At 37.1% G+C, this 16,329-nt stretch overlaps 1 protein-coding gene across 1 annotated transcript in view; it reads right to left on the minus strand.

Moving 5' to 3' along the window:
* The window catches only part of TRPA1 (transient receptor potential cation channel subfamily A member 1), a 32,513-nt gene extending 18,912 nt beyond the window's left edge, over positions 1-13,601 (minus strand). Inside the window, exons 1-8 of the mRNA XM_042869573.1 lie at positions 13,475-13,601; positions 11,034-11,196; positions 9,295-9,470; positions 8,479-8,586; positions 7,496-7,604; positions 6,996-7,141; positions 5,446-5,582; positions 3,714-3,762 (exon numbers count right to left, since the gene is read on the minus strand). Coding sequence (XP_042725507.1) covers positions 3,714-3,762; positions 5,446-5,582; positions 6,996-7,141; positions 7,496-7,604; positions 8,479-8,586; positions 9,295-9,470; positions 11,034-11,196; positions 13,475-13,594 — 1,008 coding nt within the window. The 5' untranslated portion in view covers positions 13,595-13,601. The remainder of the gene's footprint in view (positions 1-3,713; positions 3,763-5,445; positions 5,583-6,995; positions 7,142-7,495; positions 7,605-8,478; positions 8,587-9,294; positions 9,471-11,033; positions 11,197-13,474) is intronic.
* Between the last annotated feature and the right edge of the window lie 2,728 nt (positions 13,602-16,329).

Here is a 16,329-nt window from a genome sequence, read left to right on the forward strand (position 1 = left end):
CGTATAGCTTGGTATATCTTCATTTTTTTATTATTTGCCATAAATTATATAAACCCAGTTAATTTTGAACTCTAACCATCTGTATCACCAGCAGACACATTTCTGTTCCCTGAAATTAAGATTTTTGATTTCACAGAAAGACGGAATTGCAGGGGTTGGAAAGGATCTCAAGAGATCCTTGAGTTCAACCCCCTGCTAAAGCAGGTACCCTACAATAGGTCTCACAGATAGGTGTACAGCTGAGTCTTGAATATTTCCACAGAATGAGACTCCACAACCTCTCACAACCTCACAATTTGTTCCAGTGCTCTGTCAACCTTACTGTGAAGAAGTTCTGCACGCTAATGTGGAACTTCCTGTGTTCAACTTTTAGGCCATTACTCCTTGTCCTACTGCTATGTACCACTGAGAAGAGCCTGGACTCATCCATTTGCTTTCCACCTCCCTTCAGATATTTATAAACATTTATCAGATTTGCTCTCAGTCTTCTTTTACGCAGACTGAACAGATCCAAGTTACTCAGCCTTTCCTCATAAGGGAGATGCTTCAGACCTTTCATCATCTTTGTGGCTCTCTGCTGCACTCCTTCTAGCAGATCCCTGTTTTTCTTGAACTGGGGAGCCCAGAACTGGACACAGTAAAATCTGATCTTTTTCCTATGGAAAGACTGGAATGAGATAATGCAGTAAAGCCCAGTTTTTGTGGTTTTCTTCTACTGTTACATGAAGCTCATAATGGCAGGAAATTGCGGTCACTATGGTCACAGTATCACTATGGTCACATCAATAAAATATTATGAGCATAAAAGAATCTATCTTAAAAATCCTGTCAACAAGGGAGCGTGATGATGCAAGTAAATGAAATAATGAGATATATATTTTATGATGTGGTAGATACTAGATATTGAGTTGCAAGTCAAATTGAATGAGGTGAACTGAGTACACCAAAAAAAAATTTCTATTTCAGATGCTACCCATTGAAAAAATCAATTGGAGTTTTAATATTAACTGAAATAATCTTTGGGTCCATTCCTAATTTGAAAGGGAATTAATAATAATCACGATCAATATTTACTTTCTAGGATAATAAAACCTGTAATATAGTAGTAAGAAGCATGTAATAAATGCACAATGCTTAACCAACCAACAGTGAACAGGAAGCTTTCAATGTATGCTGATGAAATGTTTGAGGGTAACACACGGTTACCCTCAAACCCTTTTTGCAAGTCACCTTACTACAAGGTCAGACAAACTGAAAAACATTCTTATTTATCAAAGGAACAAACAGAGATCTGTTTATGCAAGTGACTCATTGATTTCAGTGAATACAGTGGCACCAAATTCCAGCTAATAACATAACCTTATTATCACAGTCCCTGCACCTAACACCTTCCCTCAGCAGAATTCATACTATGTAACACAGTAGGGAGTAACTCCCATGTTGACACATACGTTTACAATGTTTACAATACAGCTGAATCAACAATTTGTAAATTTAGTTTCTGAATTCCTTTTAATTTTGCATGTATAAATTAACACTTACTAGTTAAACATAAATGAAAGCACATATAAGTATTACAAAAGAATTCTAAGTATCAGCATTTATTATCAATTTAGTATTTAGGGGTTTTATTGGAGTAAAGTAAGACAAAAGAAAAGGAAGAACTTAAAGTACAACATTTTTAACAGTACTGCTTATTTTGCTTAATTACTTTGACTAAGGGTGTTTTCAGTAGTTTACAAAGAAAAACCCCTTAAAGGAAGTAATCTCAGGAAGCACCTCAGCACTCAGTCGTCCAGCACCCAGCAGCCCAGATGCAGGCAAAACATTCAATGATATAAATGATGAGAACTTTCCAATTGTCATGTTTTGGTTCTTTTTTTTTAATTGTGTAAATAGCTTCCTACTATAACCATGGCATATGCATGCACAAACCAGACACTAGTTGTTAAGTGTGAAAATGACCATTTTGACGGTACTAATGAAGCCACCATGATTAAAATGCTTACACTGCAAATCAATCTATACACTTTTTTTTTTTTCTGAAAGCCATAAAGTTTTGTAATATTCAGCTGTTAGGAATACTAACATAGGCTTCTGCCTTTTCCTTTCTTTAAGGCTTCAGTTAGCCTTCAGTTATCTCAAACTACCTCAGTGAAACAAAGCTATTCACTTATTGCCATGCTTTGCTGAAGCCCAATGCAAAATAGTGAAAGTCTGCACAAGAAATACAGTTGGATTCTCTGATTTTTGTACAGCACACTGACCTACAACTTACAAAATAGAATTGGTGTAATTTAAAAGAAAAGATGTATGAAAAGAGCATACAATGCATGCCTGGACAATTTTCTTCTTCTTAGGTTTTTTATCCAGAGGAGCTACACGTAACACTGTATATGTTTACAATGATTTTTATTTTAAAATATAAAAAGTACCAGAAATAACATGAAGTCAATCAATACACTGTGTTCTGTGCCAAAGCCAAAAGCCATTCTGAACTGCATTTTGCTATCCCTTCCGAGCAGTAAAAATCACTATCTTTTCATTTTTTCCCCTCATACATATACAGCATAAGAGGTACCTAGTTATCTTGCCAGGAGCCCAGGAAGCACAAGTTGCATGTCCTGCACCACATTAACACTGACTGACATATTTTGATCCATTCCCATACAGGGCAAATGAAAAGAGCCTTAAAGCCTCAAAGCCCTCATCACGGACTATAAGAAAAGAGGCCAAAATAGTCAAAGTGACACTCAAAGCATTTAACTTTGTTCTCAAGAAAAAAATATGTGTTCTTATATGGGAAAGACATTCCCTTTTTATACTTAGTCACACAAACCAACACACACAAGAAACACAGGCACAAGCTGTCAAGTAATAACTTCTGTAGACAGGTTGTTTTGTCAGCCAAGCTTAAGCAGTCAAATCTCACCATTTCACATCTGGAATAAAAATAAGCACCACATCTATTTTTGACTAAGCCAAATCCCTGCAAGAGAATCCTGGAAAGTGCAAAACTCTGCATAGAATTGTTTTTAATGCAATTCTCAAGAAATTAAGAAAAAAAAAAAAGTATTAGCTGACTTAAAATGGAAAAGTCTGCTGACTTCTGAAAGTTTCCTCAACAAACACAGCAATGCCTATAGTGGTTACATGAGCCTTAGTTTAATTGGTGTTAATGGACACTTGGAACATGGCCAGAAGCATCCCAATTCTTTTCTTTTTCTCCCCCATAGTTACTGAGTGCAGAAATATAACCACACCACACAGAGTAAGATATATTTCTGAATCATCCATAAACTTCATTATATGCTTTTGTGATCCCAGAACAATTATGTATGTACATTAGACAAAGGGTTTCTTGAGAAAGCAGATTAAGTTCACTACAAATTCAGATTTATTTCATATTTAAAACCATGAAAGTGAGGGTGCCTGAACCAGTCTGTCATATCTGCTAAAAAATGTTTACAAAAATTTTCTGAGTGAGTAAAATGGAAATAAAAATGCAACCTTTCATCCTCTGTAACTTTCAGATGCTATTATGGAGCCTTAACATTGCTGTACTGTAGCTGTCACTTACGTATTATGAAATATATATACAAATAAATAATGTATGCCTGAGAAAACATTCTCCTTTATGAATTTCTCTATGCAGACCTATAGTAATACATTCCAATAATCCGTATAAACATATCACTTAATTAAATATTTACCATTGAAATCAAGTAGTCTGCCAGTTCATAATGATCAAACAAGGCCGTCCTGTGAAGAAAAAAATGCAAAGTTACAGTAATATTAGACAACAAATTTTCAAACCAAAGGGTAGAATTTTTCTCTATTTGGTAGCATTTTATATATATAAATATAAATATATATATATATATATATATATATATATATATATATTAAAGAGACAGAGAAATACCTGTGCTGCACAATTCATTTTAATAAGTTATCTCTATTTTTATCAGTTTCATTTTTAAACTAAGTTCAGTTCAATCAATACACTGATTTTTAATCCAACCAGACATTTTGTATGTCAGATTTTTGTCTGTACCACACACATTCACTAAAGAATTCCATAAACTTCAGACTTGAATCATTTCATTCAGAACTTGAGCATTGTATCCATTTCATTGATAGTTTAAGAATATGAGAACAAGAGTTAAAGTAGTAAAGACTCAGCTAAAACTCCATTCTGATTGTAGCAGACAAGCCTACTTGAGAATTAAGAAAAATTGTAATATACCACCTGACATAAATGGTGGTGTCATTTATTAATTTACCAAAAAAAAAAAAAGTTCAAGCTAATTGTATGCATGAAAAAAATCTCAGGCTTTAGTCTTCAACAAGATACTGAATTATGTGTTGTCGTTTTTTTTAAAGAAAGATTAAAGGAGGAAATGCAGCACAGTTCATTCACACATTCTAAAGTCAGATCTCTATTAAGTATTTCTACTTAATGAGTAAGAGAGGATAGTTCCAATGCTGTAGTATAACTCAAGGATAACAGTTCCTTTAGTATTAAGGGAAGTAGTAACACAGAACATACTACAGTTACAATTGATTATTAAAAGACATATTTGAAAAGCTTTTTCAATATTCCAAATAAGTAGATATGCTTCCATTATCTATTTTGTAATTCTATGATTCTACTGCTTCCAAATGTCTCGTCCTTAATGTCAATAAACTCCTTGTAGAAAAACACTGTAAAGTTATGATGATTTACTTAAACAGAGTGCAACTACATCAATTTGTAAATGGAGAAAAATAGTATCTTCCATACAGCTGGTAGCCAGCACATCTAAAGAAGTTTCTTGCTGAAGGCAACTGAGGATATTTCTCCATGATTTCACGCTCTGACTTCAAATGAACTGAGCAAGACTAGATGTCTAGAGGGTTATTCTATACAGGAACACCACCTCCAACTTTGCAGTCATAGAGAAGTTTATCTACTTGTACCTGAACAGGTATAAAATATTTTTTTCTTTCTCCCAAAAAATGTAAGTTTAGTTTTTGTTTTTGTTTTTTTCTTTTTAAACAGTTTATGTTCTTTTTCTCTTACTTCCTGGAGAACACAAGCCTCACTAAATGAGGACATTTGTTACACAACTTTGGAAGCAGTTAACAAATCCACATATTTATCACTTTCTTATTCTTTACTGGAATTAATTTTCAGTACAAACTGTTAGTGGCCATTCTTGGGCATGATTCCACGGTAACCAGACTTTTTGTTTTAATTTTGCTATCAGAACCAGAATCTTCAACATTCTGATCAAATTGCAGACAGTTTCATAGTGTACAATAATCATCTCCCATCCCATGGAGAAGTTCCAATACATGTGGAAGGGTGTATCCAAGTATACTTTATAAATTGTCATTGGATGCTGTAGAAGACTAACCAAAAATACTGTGCCTCTGAAGTCTAGTAGAGCAGCCTCCTACCTGTGAAGCAATGTTTCCTTATTCCCATCTACAGCATCAATAATGGATTCATCACCAGCATAGGATGACATCATTAACTTTACAATTTCAGTTGCTCCTTGAGTGGCAGCAAAATGAAGTGCAGTGCATTTTTCATTCTGTAAATAGGAAAACAAAGCAACAACCCAAGTCAGCTTAGTCTACAACCAACTAAATATGCTAGCAATCTAGCCCAGGATTCATGCATAGGAATTTAGGAGATACATGACAAAACTTCAGTCTTTAACTAAAATAGCAAAACTCTAAAGATACTTAAGACCAAAAGAAAAAAAAAAAAAAAAAAGTAAAGAGATTGTTTAAAGGATTACTACAAAGCTTGTTACTATCCTACACCAATCTTCTGGGATACGTGATCCTGAACCTCAACAATGTTTTGTACCTGATTAATCAAGAAACAAGCACAGCATCCTTAAATGGAAGAGATGAAGCAAAGGAAAACCACAGAAAAACAATAGGCAGACCAGTACAAATGAATAAGCAAACAAAACCGACTCTGTAATGTGTAATAAAGAAAATGCATTGTTCTTTATGGTCTTGACTTCCTTATCTTCTTTGGAAGAGTTTCATAAATGCAATTTTCTGCAGGGTTCATTAAAAATGACTGGGGCTAGTAAGCTATTAAACTATTATAATCTGAACAGCCATAAAAATTATTAAACGTTAAGTAAATGGTTGGAACGAGATTTGCCAAAACATGATTTCTTTTAGTTAAATAGAACAAACTAGCTTTGATACATGCTTGAAGATCCTGTCTTTGTTCTTTTGAGAACTGGAAATTTCAGCCACTACATTGGAATGGGCTTTTTCACAACTCCATAAACATTCTTAAAATGGTTCTCACCTATTGCAAAATGGTCAGCATGAACCGTAACACTCAAAAGTTGCGTGTTCAAAGAAACAAATACATAAAGGTTATACTGTGGTACCTCTGCTCTCATGAAGCTTGGAGCAGGTCTTTACACCAACAGCATCACAGTACAACAGCAGTACTACAGATTTGTCTAAGTATGCAAGTACAAAACTATAGAGGCCAGGGCCTCTATAGAGAATAAACAAAAAATGATGAGAATGGGTCAAATCAGAGACTCAGTATCTGGCAAGGGATGACAGAAGGTACAGAATTTGTGAAGACGGCTGTACCACTGTGACAGTTCTCAAGAGTGCTCTCCCAGATTCCATCTATTTATGACTCAAGGACTTCCTGAGTCAGACAGAATGTAGGATGAGAGAATGCATTCAGTAGTTACGAGCAGATCTTTTCTTCTGCAGACTTGTTCAAGTGCATTTTGAATTCACGTAAAGTTTTCCCATTATCCTATGTAACTTATGTAAAGAAACTAGCCATTTTATCTGCCTTGAACTAGAGACCTTTTCTCATTCGCTGCTCCCTAGGCATTATATTGGAAAATACAACAGGCTACGATTATGTTATTCTTTAAATCATACTATTCTGAGTTTCAGAGACATCTAACTTCTATCAAAAGTATATCCCACTCTATTGCAAAGTTTACCTGTTTAAGATCAATTTGGGCTCCAAATTCAATGCACATTTTTATCATTTCCAAGTCTCCACTTTGAACTGCCAAATGAAGTGGACTGCACTTCCCATTATTGGTAAAATTAATGTGAGTTTTAGCAGAGTGACCCAATTCTTCACCTGAGAGATGAAAATAAATTTCAATTTTCACAGCAAGGATGGAATAACAGAAGCAAAGATTTTTTTTTTTTTTTTTTAATGACAAGCAACTTAACAATTAAGTGTGAGACATTCTCCCACTGAGAACACGTACCCCTTCAAACCTTTCATTAAACAACAGATGGTCACACGTTTAGGAACACAGCCACAGTTCTACAAAAGTTACTAGCATGTACTGCCCATGGGAATAACAGCATTAAGTTGCTTTAAGTTCAATCACATTTTCAGTTCTTGTTCACAGTTCTTTGAAATGTAAAGCAGAAAATTAGTCAAAATAATGAATCATACTGGCCACTTTTGAACAAAAGCATTTACCTTTTTTTAAAAGGATTTCCATACATGTTTTTGCTCCTGAAAATGCAGCAGCATGGATAGGCATGCACCCCGTTTTGTTTGGTTTACATATTTTTCCTCCATTTTCAATCTGAAAATTAATACCTACATACAGTTTAATGACATAAAGAAAATTCTCAATAACGAACACATTGCTGCAGATGCAGCATTTGCAGTAGCTGTCTCCTTTTTTGCACCGCATTCACATTATGAAGTTAATATATAGGCATATGTTATATCTTACCTCCATGCATGTATGCACGGATGTGCTTCTTTTTGTTTAGTTTTTTATTATGTTTGAGATATCTTTTTCCTGTTTTACACTCAGATACGCTTATGTATGGACTAAAAAGACTAAAGTTCATTTGTAGCCTTATCAATAACGACTTGAATCATAAACATCTTTTTTTTTTCCCCCGCCACAAAACAGGTAATACTTTTTCCACATATGTCCCACACGTTTATACGTTTCACATATAAACAAGTAAAGGAAGTTAAGCAGGCCTAACATTTTTTCTAGTTTTCTAAACTGCAAAATATGACATCTCATATTTTCCAAAGCATATACAGCTCAGGGATTGCAGAACATACTTAGGAATTACTCCCATCGTCTTTCAAAGAGCTCTCAAGTATTTCATGAACAGTTTTATTCATGCTCCAAAAGCACATAAGTGAAAACTGTAAAAAATAATGACACGGGGATAGATAAAACACTTGGCATCTCAGAAAAAAATGTTCTTTTTAAATTCTGAATTCCAATTTTTTACCAGCTGATAGTGCCTTTACTGAATGGATAAGAATGACATGAGGCTATCCCATTAAAGAAGCACACATATGCATGCAAAATAACCTGAGTGTTGAGTCCATGATCACCCTTCCCTCCATCATACAAAGAACAACAGATTAGAGTGACGCTGTATCAAGACAAACTGAATCACATCTAAAGCTGTGATAATTATACGTACCAGGAGTATTAGTGCTTCAGGATTATCCTTATGACATGCTACCATTATAGGTGTGTTTCCTGCTTCACCTTCCAAATTAACATCTGTACTGCTATGCTGGACCAAAATCTAGACATTTAAGAAAACATGAAATCAACTATTAGCAAAACCCAACAACAAAGGCCTATTCCATTACTTGAGTTGTTTACTTGTGACTTGTTCTTTTTGCATGGAAACAGCTAAAAATGCAAAAGCAGAGGAAATCAAAAGTGAGAATGGATGTGAAAATATGCAGGTGAAAAATGCTGTTGAAAACAAAATTGTTTATGGTAGACAGCTGACTAGCCAAGATAAATGTTGCAAATAACTCCAGAGTGCCTTAAAAGTTTTATGTGTGTTTTACAGCTGTATTCATCTAGTAAATTCAGTAACTTTACAAATTCTAAGCTCTTATCCAAATACCACATATGGAATGAAACCATTCTCACTATAGATAGTAAAATGACCAAAAAAAGTTTGAAAGAACCTTTTTCGAAAAAGTTCTTGTGTTCAGAAAAGTTTAAGACTTCTCTGTGAAACTACTACAGTGACACAAATATCAGTATTATGATTTTTTTTTTAATTTTTTTTAATTCACTGTAATTTTTTTTTTATTCACTGTCCTGAGAACACCCAAACCTTTTTACAAGCACTGTATGTTACATATGTTTGCCTAACAAAGCATATGAGGAGTTACGTCCAGGATACAGCATATATAAACAAGGTCTTAGTGTTCTACACACAGGTGCTGCTGAGCTGCTTATCAAGTCTGCATATTTATGTGGACTTTAAACTTACCTTGACAATTTCATTATGCAGGGACTGTATAGCCATATGCAAAGGTGCCATCATATTGGAGTTGAGAATGTTTGGGTTGGCTCCTCTACTGAGAAGTAAACTAACACTTTCAACCTGGTTTTTCCTTGTAGCCCAGTGCAGTGGGGTATTTCCAGAAGCATCCATCACATTTAATACTAGAACAAAGGAGAGCAAACAAAACAAAAGATAGCAAAATCACCAAATGCTACAATCATGCTGTGGAAATAAAGCGTTTTCAGCAAAGGTTTAGATCAGTGCTAGCAGACTTCTTTAAAGAAAAGAGAAATATAACATTTCACATACTGTGATAGGTTAAATTAAACACTGTGCTGAAAATAGTGTATCGGTGAGAGAAAATGGTCTATTAAAAATATTAGTGTACTCCAATAGCACAGAGAAAGCTTAATAACATTAGGAAACAGCAATGCATTTTTTTTATTAGACCTTCTGTAATCATAATAGCTGAAGGATGGGAAGAAGGAAACACCTATCTATTTCTTGCCCAGTATTACATGCCATCTTTTTTACACCCAGAGTTCTTGGTTTACTTCTTTCCTTGCCTCTTTCCTATTTTCTTTGATGTTGCAGCCACTGCTTCAGAGGCTGCACAGAACAAGTGAGTACAAATAATTAAAATATGAGATAATAAAAAACTGCCTGCAAATTTAGGAGATGATTCAAGTATCTACTGAGATGTAAAACAGTTCATGTCAATTACAAAACTGGTCTTTATATACAGATAGATTTCATTTGGAAACAAACTACAAAAAAATACTCCATGGCAAAAAATTATATACTGAAAAGAAGAACATTTTTTCAGACCAAATAATCTAAAATTATATTGGTCATCATTTAGAGAAAAATAAAAAACTTTTCTGTACCATTTGGTTTGCTCAGTAGCCCTCAGCCTAGCACTGGAAGTTCTAGGCAGTTTCATAATGCTGACTAATGACTGTTGAACAACTTCATTTCACAGAAAGTGGTTTTTTTCCACTGTTGAAGGCCCTGTGATCTTCCACTTCTCACTTCTTCCCCACATTTCTTCAGATGACCTAGCTCATTAAATGGTTTTCTTTCCCTACTGTTAAGTAAACAAGAATGAAATTATAACAACGAAACAAACTAGCACCTCCTTCAGGGTACCTCTGCACTTAGCCTTACTTCTGCATCTGCGCTTCCTCAGGGCTAGTAACATCCATGTGTCTGCAGTTTAACCAATGTAACTGCAATCTAAGATGACTGTTTTATTAAAAGATATAAGAATTCCACTAAAACAGGTCTAAATGACTTCCATTCAATCAGAAAATATTCAACTATGTGTTAAATTGACTTGGAAGTATTAACAACTTCAACAACAAGAATGAGAAACAAAATTACTTTGAAGTTTCCAGTGTTTTAGATAAAAAAAGAAAGACAAATAATTCATATAAAGAAGATACTCAGGCTTACTGTAGGTGCATTACAGTTTTTCCATATCTGAAGACTGTAAATCTGAGTCCCAAACAAAGTAAGATGCATCAAATCACCGCAACAGAGATCAAATACTAACAAGACAATAAGGGTGACCCAAATCATACCCAATATACCGTGAAATATGATAGCTTGAACTCTTTCTGAATGTAGAAACATAACACATACCAAGTCAGCTTTAGCTGGATAGCAAACACTTTGAATTTTTAAATTGTGCTGAATAAAATAGTTTGTAAGATGTGCATTACCTTCAGAGGAAGAATCTTCTATAATCAACTGCATTAATTCTATTTGGCCTCCTTCAGCAGCATGATGCAGTGGGGTTGCATTTAATTCATCCACTTTGGTGAGTCCGGAACGGTTCTTCTTAATGAAGCTTCGCAGCCTACAGGCACTTCCATCTGAAATCACCTATTTTGGACACAAATTTTCTCTGTTATTTTCATAAAGAAATACACAAATCCTGATTAGATCAAGTAATCTGAAAAATTCAGATTGACTTAACTGATGGCAAATCACACCCAGATGAGAAACAGAACAAAAAACGAAAATGTAAGTAATTTAGAATACCTTATTTCATCTTCTGCAGTGAAAATGATCCTTTTACCACAGGAAAACTAACAACAAAAAAAAAAAGTCATCACTTTCTCCTACACCTCTCTGCAGCTGTGGCCAAATAAGTGAATTTAAGAGAGGGTTAAAAATAATAATCTTCTTTTCAGGACGTTTCTGCAAAGACTGACTTTATGTGCTGGGCTTTCAAGCTTAGCCCTTGGGTTTCTATGCTTTTTTGTATGTCAGAGCAATCAACAAAATCTTCAGTTTACAGCACGACCCTAAAAGCATCCATTGGGATGCTCTTCAGACTGAAACAATCCAGTGTCTTCACACTGGATTACAACAAAAACCCTCTGACAGATCAGCTGTCTAGCAGCATTACCCAACACTTGTGCTACACTTTGCACCCAAAGCCCGCTATGCAAAACGTACTGATTCTCACTCAAGAAAGTTAAGATTGTTTCAAAAACTATACTTGTATATAAGGAAAAGTGATAGTAAAATATTACAAGATATTAAAAAGACCAAAAAGGAATTCTAAGAAATGGGAGAATAAAGAAAAAAATGTATACCAAAATAATGTAACCTTCCTCAAAAAGAGTGAGCAAGCAAACCAGGAAAATAAAGAATGACTGTTGCCTCCTGAACTGAAAAAACAAAACAAAACAAAACAAAAAAACACAGAAACAAAGTAAAACTTTTTCTACAGGATCCCTCAAGCCACAACAACTGAATAATTTTTTGCTGCCTTTGATTGAATATACCTTATAGGACTGCTCATTCAAACACTTTAGCGCATGTTTAACTTCCTTCAACTTAATAGTCGCATTGACCTCATTAAAGTTAGTCATGCAAATGATGCTACAAATTAATTTAAAGATATAGGAGATTGGGGCCAAATGCAGGGGTAGCGTTTGCTTCAAAAGTGCAATTAGAAAAAGCTAATAGAAAGCAGGTGATACCAATACGAAAGAATTGTTTAGAATGACTCAACAGCCATAAAAATCAGAGATCAATTGCATACACAAATATCTACACATTATACACTCTAAAAATCTATTTAAGAAAACTTTTTTATAGAGTCTTATATACAGGCAACCAGGAAACAATCTTGTAATCCTCCTTCCTTTATAATGCAATTTTAGTTGTAATGAATTTTAAATCTTTCCCCTAATTTAGATCACATTTCATGGCTTTTTAAGTTGGGACTTCTTATGCATGTAGGACAAAATAGGGCTGAAATACTGCACATCAAGAATTTCTAATACCAAAAATAAGACTGCAGAGCTTCGTGAACAAAATAAGAAAGGAAGAAGAAAGTTAGATTTGCCATGTAGTTAAAAAAAAACAACCAAACAAAAAAGCAGAGCGAGGCTTTTACCCAGCAGCAGCTCTTTCTGCTCCTTGTGACCAGTTCCAGAGGGACAGACGACCCTCAGAGCAGCACCATCCCACCTCATGCAGTGGTCCAACTGCCCCAGACAACAGCCAGCACACAAAATACAGTTGGAAACGATCTCTTGAGGTCACGAAACCCTTCTATGCTCTTTGGCATACATGTTTAGGGAACTTTGGAGATTTTTATGAATGGGTTATCATTTGTATCATAACCAACCTCTTCACTGACTTAATTATTCCTACTATTAAAAGATGCTCAGCCTAGCTCTCCATCACAGCACAGGAGTACATCACTTCTGGTTCTGTTCTCTATGGAAGAGGGCACTGACTGCATCCTGCCCAGAAGCAATTTCATGCTTGAAGGCTGTGATGTTTCCCTTTCCCTTTATACGAGTTCATCTCAACTTTCTTTTTGGGACACTTTTACAAGACAGACAGTGTACTTATTGCCACATCAACCTCCAGTCAACACAGCACAGCTCTTCAGATGAGCAAGGGGAGAGCGCAGCCCTCAACAGGATCCCACGAAAAGGATCGCTTGGAGGAATGTTTGTTAGGAACGTAACCATCAGCAGCCCCCTACAACTGCCCCAGAGCCCCACCTGACCACCTCACAGCCCTCCAGCACCGCCAGCCCATCTCGCCCGAGTCCCGCACACACAGCCCAGCCCTGGGTGCCAGCTTTTCTCCCTCGGTCTCCACACCTCCCCAAGGGACCGCCGTCCCCACGCACCTTGAAGACATCCTGCGAGGCGACGGAAGCGGCATCGGCCTCGCAGACGACGCCCTGGTAGGCGCTGGACGCGGCCGCCTTCTCCCGCGACTGGCACAGCCGCCACAGAGAGCGCTTCATGGCTCCGAGCAGCGCCAGCCCCGCCCGCTCCGGATACCTGCGAGGCGAGAGACAGACTGAGGGACGGCTCGGAGGCAGCGGTAGAGGAGGCGGGGAAAGCAGGCGGGAGCTCCGGCCGCTGCCCCGGGAGGAGTGCCGCTCCCACAGCGGGGCGGGCAGCTGCCGGCGGGGCGGAGGAGAAGGCGGCTGCGGGCACTTGTGCGAGGAGGTGCTGCCTCCGCTAGGGCTGGTGCGGGATGGTGCCGAGGGGTCGCGGCTTTTTGTTTCATCTGCCTCAACTTCTGCCGGCGAGGCAGCCCTAGGGATCTGCCTTGGGGTGTCAGCGTGGCTGTCGATGCAAAACCTGCGGCGATGTGCAGAAAGAAGGGGCGCCAGAAAGTTCAGCAGCCGAGTGGGAGCCTTCCTGGGCACATGGTGCGATCTTACGAGGAGAAAATCTCCTCACCGTGGGCCGGGTAAGGAGGGCCGTGGCCGTCGGTCAGCAGCCCTCGGTCCCACCAGGCTGAGCTGTCCCGAGCTGCCGCATCTTTCTGCCTTGACGTCTCAACCTCTGCTTGGTCCTCCTGAGAGGCGTTTGTTTTTACCAGTAAATCTAGGCCAGCTTGTGAAAAGAGTAAAGAGAAGCATTGCAAAGTATTTCAAAGGGTTAATTACTAAAGAAACGTTAACGGAGTCATCCTGAGCATTTAATGGAATCACTGTAGCTCAGAGGAACTGATGGTTTACTCACTGTGATAAGGACAGCTAAGCCAAAGGTCAGCCCTGCAGTCCCAGCTCAAGGCAGTGGCTGGGCAGATGCTTGGAAAACAATAGGAAGCATGTGGGATTGCTTTTTGGCAATGTTCTGTGTTTACAGAATACAGCAGCTTACAAGCTTCCTGAACCAGGTGTTGTATCCAGCTCAGCCGTCACTTTGCAGTTCTCCATTACTTCACTCAATCCTTTTGGCAGCCCTTTTTATTTTGTTTGCTCCACAATGTCCTGTGGCACTAAGTGCCACAATTTCACTATGTATTTGTGAAAAAAAGAAGCTTTGTTTTATCACTAATTTCACTGAGTATTTCTTCACATTCTTTTTTTGAGAAATAGAATTGTTTGCCATTTTTAGCCCTGATAGTGTTCATAATTTCAAAACTTTTTTCCATCTCTACTTGCTGATGAGGCATCTTAGGGAATCAGAGAATCATTAACATTGGAAAAAAACACTGAGATCATGAAGACCAACACTCAACCCATCACCACCATACCATGCCTGCTAACTCTTGTCACTCCATGCCACATCTGTTCTTTTCTTAAACACTTCCAGGGACAGTGACTCCACCATCTCCCTGAGCAGCTCATTCCTATGGGAAGCCTTCCTTTTTGTATCACTAACACCCTCATTCTGCTGCTCTGCATCATTCCTAACTTCCTTTTGAAACAGGATGACAAGACCTAGGTACAGAAGTCACAGTAGGTTCACACAATACTTTTTGTTAGTTGTTCATTTTTTTTTTCTTCATTCTTCTGAATGTTCACAATGATATTTGGTTTTTGGAATGCCGCTGAGCTAAGTCTCCAGGGAATTTTTGCCACTCCACCACAAACCCTTTTCTGAGTGATGGTAGTATAAACAACATTAATTGTAGTGTAAGGGCACTTAGTGTTATGTTTCCCCTGTGTGCCCACTTAGCATTTATCAGTGTTAAATTTTATCTGCTATTGCATTACTGTGTCACCAAATCTTGTGGGAATCCCAACAATTATCTTCATCTTTTGGTCATTCTGAAAAATTCTACAATACCTTCCAGATCACCAGAGTGTCTTTACACTCTTTATAGGGTCCTAAGGAACCTTGCTACTTAGTAAACACTGTCCATGTATTGCTATTCCATGTTTTATAATAGGATTCAGGAGATCCTTCTTACTTGTCCTGTGACAATTTGACTTTGCTAAGAGATTATAAGGGGGTGTCCTGAAGAATTTTCTCAAATGCACCTACCATTGATGTCATATGTACCTTTACACTTGCTAGTGCCTTCAAATAATTCCAAAGCTGCATTTAATGCCAGGCTTCTCTCTATGAATGCTGAGTTCACTGCTTTGATCCTACAGCCTCTAACTCCAGAGTAATGTGCAGCAAGTTGCTTTGAATCACACAGCATTAACTAAATAGCCTTAGGATCATAAGGTTATACAGTACGAAAACTAACTCAGCTGTTCTAAAAGCTTGTGGTGTAGAGCCTTAATCATATTAATTTTCAGGCAACAGGCAACATTAAAAATGAAAAAAAAAAAAAAAAAGATTTATTCACCCCACATTTTTGTACTGCATGCATTCAACACTAGCATGTTTAACGTACATCTTCATTTTTCTGTCACCATTAACTCTGATCAAAATAGGATAATGTGTGCTATAGTAAGCAGGCAAAACTCAAGAAAGCTGTCCATTGTTGCCTTCATATGTCTTGGAACTAAGTCAATAGAGAAGCCCTTTGTACATCTATCCCCTTTCCTGATACTTCCATTAACAGCAGCTTCAGTTGGAGAGATTGCTCACCTTTTCATGGTGAAGCTCCCTTTAATTCCCTGTCTAGACCTGAGTTTTCTCTTGCCCACAGACGTCTTGAAGTCTTGAAAAATTCAACTCAACAAGTAAGATTCTAAACACTATATAAAGAAAACAAATTCTATTTTCTGCAAGAATCATTGGAAATAAAAGGAGAGATCACTGAAAATATGGTAAGCATTGTTAA

The sequence above is a fragment of the Lagopus leucura genome, unplaced genomic scaffold (assembly GCF_019238085.1).
Source record: "Lagopus leucura isolate 7727_CA_CO unplaced genomic scaffold, USGS_WTPT01 Super-Scaffold_100002, whole genome shotgun sequence".
NCBI classification, from domain to species: Eukaryota; Metazoa; Chordata; class Aves; order Galliformes; family Phasianidae; genus Lagopus; species Lagopus leucura.